We start from the raw sequence: 6,210 nt of genomic DNA, 5'->3' as shown, positions 1-6,210 counted from the left end.
GGGGCTGGTGTGTACGGGGCAGGGGTGTACGGGGCAGGTATATATGGGGCAGGTGTGTACGGGGCTGGTGTGTACGGGGCAGATGTATATGGGGCAGGTGTGTATGGGGCTGGTGTGTACGGGGCAGGTGTATATGGGGCAGGTGTGTATGGGGCAGGTGTGTATGGGGCTGATGTGTACGGGGCAGGGGTGTACAGGGCAGGTGTATATGGGGCAGGTGTGTACGGGGCTGGTGTGTACGGGACAGGTGTGTATGGGGCAGGTGTGTACGGGACAGGTGTGTACAGGGCAGGTGTATATGGGGCTGGTGTATATGGGGCTGGTGTGTATGGGGCTGGTGTGTACAGGGCAGGTGTGTATGGGACTGGTGTGTATGGAGCATATGTATGGAGCCGGTGTTTATATAGAGCACCTCCTGCATACCAGGCTCTTGGTGGCAGCTGTGGCCCCACCTAGGGCCTCTGTCCCTCTGGAGTCTGTCCAGGGAGATGAACATGTCACGGTGACTGGCAGGCATGGCCTGTGAAAGTGTGAATTGCTAGGGGGAGTGTGGGTTCAGGGGGCTGTGGGAGGCTCAGGTTGGGGGCACTGTTTTAGGCCCTGGGGAAGCTTTTCCTGAGGACAAGGATGCTAAAGAGTATTCCAGAATAAGCTGGAGGATTCCGCCTGCCTGTCAGCCTACAGCAAGCCAGACCCAGGTACAAACCCCGATTCCCATGCACATTTATGCCAGAGCCCGAAGAGAGGTGACCAGCCCTCCACACTTGGCTGAGGACCCAGCCCTTCAGCACATGCCAGGGCGTTAGACAACTAGCTGGTGTGGGTGACACCCCTGGTACCCCAAAAGGCACTGATGCCTTTCAGCATCCATCCCTGGGGTCGCGTGTGGCCAGCAAGGCCAGTCAGCCACTCCTCTGGGCCTGTGCCAGAGCTCCAATATTTTTAGGCTGACATTTGCCAGAGCTGTGGAAGCTGAGGTGAGGGGCGCGGGCCTAGGGACTGGCCAGTGGCAGAGGCCTGGGGGCTGACCTGCGTGTGGACGATGACCCGAATGACCTTGCAGTACTTCTTCATGGCGGCGAAGTCTTTCTGCAGCTGCTTCTTGCCGTCTGTGTCCCGCCACCTCTTGCAGGCCTTGGTGAAGGCTTTCTTCTTGCTCTTGTGCCTGAGCCACACACAGGAGGGTGCTCAGAGGCCCCCTAACCGGGGCAGCTCCCCAGGCCCATACTGCCCCCATCCCATTCCCATCCCCAGCCCACCAAGCAGGGGTCCTACCGCTGGGTCTGCCCCCACCCCGGAGGCCTCGGAGCTGGTTCCAGCCACCATCTTTGAACATAGACCGTCCCTCCCTGTCTGGGACCTGGTTTCCTCCTCTGTAATGTGGGTACTCTCACTGTCTCCTGGGGCCCGAGAGCAAGTGGCAGAGGTGCAAAAACTCAGAGAAGGGGCCGGCCAGCCCTGCAGTCCAGGCACCTAGAGGCCACCCCACCTGCCACATGGCTCGGACGGCTGGTCCCACTTCTCAAGGGTATGCTGGGTGCTGTAGCTAGGCACCATGCCTCGGGCTTGGAAGCCATCCTTTCATTTTTGTTTTTGGAGACAGGGTCTCACTTTGTCTCCCAGGCTGCAGTGCAGTGGCACAAACTCGGCCCACTGCAGCGTGGACCTCCCAGGCTCAAGCAATCTGCCCACCTCAGCCCTCCGTTTAGCTGGGACCACTGGTGTGTGCCACCGTGCTCAACTAATGTTTTGTATTTTTTGGTACAGATGCGTTTTGTCATGTTGCCCAGGCTGGTCTTGAAGCCCTAAGGTGAGGTCCGCCTGCCTCAGCCTCCCAAAGTGCTGGGATTACAGGTGCGTACCGCTACCACCCGGCTAATTTTTTATTTTTTATTTTTTTAGCAGAGATGAGCTTTCACATTGTGGGCCAGGCTGGTTTCGAACTCCTGACCCCAAATGACCCTCCTGCCTTGGCTTCCCAAAGTGCTGGGATTACAGGTGCGTACCGCTACCACCCGGCTAATTTTTTATTTTTTATTTTTTTAGCAGAGATGAGCTTTCACATTGTGGGCCAGGCTGGTTTCGAACTCCTGACCCCAAATGACCCTCCTGCCTTGGCTTCCCAAAGTGCTGGGATTACAGGCGCACACTTTGAGTCTTCTCTTCCTGCTCTTCCACACCTATCATTCCAGCAAGAGCTAGAGCCTCAGGCACCAACCTCTGTGGTCCCAGCAGCCCTTGGGCGGCCCACCCAAGGCGGTGCTCACCAGTCCTTGTAGAATCGGCGCCGGCACTCATCACTAAGGTGTTCTGCAAAGATGGTCTTGAAGCTTCGGAGACCTCGAGGGGTGGCCACGTAGCCCACCACGCCCACCACCACGAGGGGTGGCGTCTCTACAATTGTCACTGCCTCCACCTCCTCCCGTTTGGAAATTTCTGGATGAGATGCAGGTATGGGGCATGAAAGGGGAGCTCCTGAAGCCCATGGGGGAGGGAGTGAAAAGCTGGGCTCACAGGGGCAGGCCAGGAGAGCATGGGGCCAGCCTGGGCAGCACTCCCCCAGAGGGTGGGGCTGAGCCCAAATGAGCATTTGTTAGTTTAATAATTACAATGGATTTTTTTTTTTCTTTTTTTGAGGCAGGGTCTCACTCTGTCGGCCAGGCTGGAGTGCACTGGGTGCAATCAGCCCACTGCAGCCTCGACTTCCCAAGCTCAAGCCATCCTCCCACCCCTCAGCCTCCCAAGTAGCTGGGACTACAGGCACTCACCACCACGCCCAGCTAATTTTTGTATGTTTTGTAGAGACAGGGTTTCACCATGCTGCTCAGGTTGGTCTGGAACTCCTGGCCTCAAGTGATCCACCCACCTTGGCCTTCCAAAGTGCTGGGATTACAGGCGTGAGCCACCATGCCCAGCTTGCATTATTTCTTACAAGTACTTGTAAATCTATAATTAAAACAACCAAAACCAGCTAGGCGCGGTGGCTCATGTCTGTAATCCCAGCACTTTGGAAGGCCAAGGCGGGTGGATCACCTGAGGTCGGGAGTTCGAGACCAGCCTGACCAACATGGAGAAACCCCATCTCTGCTAAAAACACAAAATCAGCCAGGCATGGTGGCACATGCATGTAATTCCAGCTACTCGGGAAGCTGAGGCAGGAGAATTGCTTGAACCCAGGAGGCGGAGGTTGCGGTGAGCCAAGATTGCACCACTGCACTCCAGCCTGGGCAACATGAGTGAAACTCTGTCTCAAAAATAAATAATAAAACAAAAACTGAACTATATGCATAGGTGTACATCTGAAATAATGGTACATGAAATAGACCAACAATGGCCAAAAAACGCAGCCGTCCTGGCAGGTGGTTTGAACTGAGGGCTTGGGACACCGAGCTGGCACTTGAATCTAGCACCTGCCCTTACTGCCTGTGTGCCTGGCCAGTTTCCTCACTGCTTTGTGCCTTGATGTCCGCATATGTGGGCTGGGGCCATGACAGAACCCGCCGGAAGCCCTGCCTGTGCTCAGCGTTCACCACGGTTCCCTCGTGATGGGACTGTGGCCCCGCCCAGATCAAGAGCATGAGTTCTGGTTCCCAAGAGCATGAGTTCTGGTTCCGAGCATCTGGAAGCTTCAGCCCTCCCCGTCCCGCGAGGGGCCCAACGGTGACTCACTGAGCCCCGGCCGGTGCACCTCACGCAGGGTGTGGGTCATGCCCGCCTTGTAGCCCAGGAAGGCCGTGAGGTGCACGGGCTGGCTGGGGTCATCCCGCGGCCACGTCTTCACCTTGCCCCGGTGCCGGCGGCTCCTCTTGTGAGGCAGGAAGCCCAGGTGTCCGTGCCGAGGGGCAGAAAACTTCCGGTGGGACTAGGGGGCAGAAAGGAGGTCAGAGCCGGGGTGTCCCTGGAGGTGGAGCTGGGTGATCCCAGAACCCATACCTGGGAAAATGGACTAGAGGCCCCAGAGTGAGGCCGTGCTCAGTGCCTCCCCCGTTTGTCTACAGGAGGAAAGAGGAAGGCTTGCCAAGGGGCAGCGTCTTATGGACGGGGCCTCCATAGTCACAGGCTTCCTGCCTCTATGGGCTCAGCCTGGGGTCCAGGAGGGTCGTGCCCACATTGCAGCCAAGAGCTCCTGGGGCAGGTGGCCGCTGCTATCTGTTCATTTCCAGGGCCAGCAGCCTAGCCCTCGCCCCCCTGCGGCCCCCTCCAGCCTCCCATCCCCTCACAAGCCGGAAGGCCGTCCCTCTGAGGGAGCGTCTAGAAGCCCAGCTGTCCCCTCCCCCTGGAGTTCCAGCTCCAACCCCAGCCCACCCGCCATGTCACCCTGGTCCCACCAACCATGATGGCAGATCCCTGAAGGTCAGGAAGGGGCCTCCCCGCTCGCCGCCAGAGGTCGAGTGGCAGAGCCAGGACTCACAGCTGCCAGCTCCCAGATTAGCCCCTGGCACAGTCAGCAGGGTCCCTGGTGCCAGGAGGAGGCTAGGGCGGGGCAGTGTTGGGAGTATCAGATGGGCAGCCTGGGGGGGTCACCCAGAGCCAGGGCTGACACTCCTTTCCTCAGTGGCCCTGGGACTGGGTCATGACCCTCCCAGGAAGGGACTGGCTGGGCAAGGTGGAGGCCACAGTAGCCTGGTGGGGACCTTCTCCCGGGCAGCAGCCAAGAGGAGGGGCCCGGGGCAGTTTGCTGACATGGAGGCGGAGGGGATTCCCATCCTGAGGGCTGAGAGACAGCTGGGTAAACAGCGGGGAGCAGGGCTAATGATGGGAGAGAATAGGGAGAGGGCCGGCTGCACCTTGAGGATCACCAGCACTGCACTTCAAGACTGAGATCCCTGGCTGGGAGAAGTGGCTCACACCTCTAATCCCAGCACTTTGAGAGGCTGAAGCAGGAGGATCACTTGAAACCAGGAGGTCAAGGCTGCAGTGACCTGTGATTATAGCATTGCACTGCAGCCTGGGTGACTGAATGAGGCCCTGTCTTCCTTTTTTTTTTCTTCTTCTTTTGAAGACGGGGTTTCACCATGTTGGTCAGGCTGGTCTTGAACTCCTGACCTCAGGTGATCCGCCCGCCTTGGCCTCCAAAGTGCTTGGATTACAGGCGTGAACCACCATGCCCAGCCGGCCCTGTCTTTAAAAAAAAAAAAAAATCTAGCCTGGTCAACATGGTGAAACCCTGTCTCAACTAAAAATACAATAATTAGCCAGGTGTGGTGGTTCACGCCTGTAATCCCAGCTACTCGGGAGACTGAGGCAGGAGAATCACTTGAACTTGGGAGGCAGAGGTTGCAATGAGCCAAGATCGCAGCATTGCACTCTAGCCTGAGCAATAGAGTGAGACTCCATCTCAAAAAAGAAAAAAAAAAGATAAAGATCTGATTCCCATCATCCATAAGCACTGAGATACTTTTATGGATTTACTTATTTATTTATTTTTATTTTATTTTTTGAGACGAAGTCTAGTCCTGTTGCCCAGGCTGGAGTGCAGTGGCCAGATCTCAGCTCACTGCAACCTCTACCTCCCAGGTTCTAGTGATTCTCCTGCCTCAGCCTCCTGAATAGCTGAGATTACAGGCACATGCCACCATACCTGGCTAATTTTGTATTTTTAATAGAGACAGGTTTTCACCATGTTGGTCAGGCTGGTCTCGAACTTCTGACCTCATGATCTGCCCACCTTGCCTTCCCAAAGATTACAGGGGATTACAGGAGTAAGCCACCGAGCCCAGCCTTACTTATTTATTTTTAAGAGACAAGGTCTCATTCCATTGCTCAGGCTGAAGCACAGTGATGTGATCATAGCTCACTGCAGCCTCAACCTTCTGGGCTTAAGTGCGGGACCTAATTTTTTTTCTTTTTTTGAGACGGAGTCTCGCTTTTGTTACCCAGGCTGGAGTGCAATGGTGCGATCTCGGCCCACCACAACCTCCTCCTCCTGGGTTCAGGCAATTCTCCTGCCTCAGCCTCCTGAGTAGCTGGGATTACAGGCACGCGCCACAGCAGGACCTAATTTTTAAATGTATTGTGTTGTAGAGGTGGGCGTCTCACTATGTTGCCTTGGCTGGTCTGAAACTCCTGGCCTCAAGTGATTTTCCTGCCTCAGCCTCCCAAAGTGCTGAGATTACAGGCATAAGCCACAGCATCTGACCGAATTTAAATTTTGAACTTTAGTTTTGAATGAAAAGGAAGTTGAAATATCTTTTTTTTTTTTTTCTTTTT

General features: G+C 55.8%; 1 protein-coding gene and 1 long non-coding RNA gene across 3 annotated transcripts in view; one reads left to right on the top strand and one right to left on the bottom strand.

Annotated features, from left to right (window-relative positions):
• Positions 1-2,313, top strand: part of LOC108290948 — a 9,364-nt gene extending 7,051 nt beyond the window's left edge. Inside the window, exons 4-5 of one of the 2 annotated variants that reach the window (XR_005197216.1) lie at positions 598-698; positions 2,193-2,313. This is a non-coding gene — a long non-coding RNA (uncharacterized LOC108290948). Of the gene's footprint in view, positions 1-597; positions 981-2,192 lie in introns of those variants that run through there. The other variant, XR_005197215.1, reaches the window with a different exon arrangement.
• The window catches only part of RPL3L (ribosomal protein L3 like), a 9,977-nt gene extending 5,423 nt beyond the window's left edge, over positions 1-4,554 (bottom strand). The window contains exons 1-4 of the mRNA XM_017511066.2: positions 4,333-4,554; positions 3,670-3,862; positions 2,268-2,436; positions 1,030-1,165 (exon numbers count right to left, since the gene is read on the bottom strand). Coding sequence (XP_017366555.1) covers positions 1,030-1,165; positions 2,268-2,436; positions 3,670-3,862; positions 4,333-4,335 — 501 coding nt within the window. The 5' untranslated portion in view covers positions 4,336-4,554. The remainder of the gene's footprint in view (positions 1-1,029; positions 1,166-2,267; positions 2,437-3,669; positions 3,863-4,332) is intronic.
• Between the last annotated feature and the right edge of the window lie 1,656 nt (positions 4,555-6,210).

This window comes from Cebus imitator, unplaced genomic scaffold (genome assembly GCF_001604975.1).
Source record: "Cebus imitator isolate Cc_AM_T3 unplaced genomic scaffold, Cebus_imitator-1.0 Scaffold444, whole genome shotgun sequence".
NCBI classification, from domain to species: domain Eukaryota; kingdom Metazoa; phylum Chordata; class Mammalia; order Primates; family Cebidae; genus Cebus; species Cebus imitator.
Note: the sequence above shows the minus strand (reverse complement) of the source record. Positions and strands in the feature narration are given on the sequence as shown.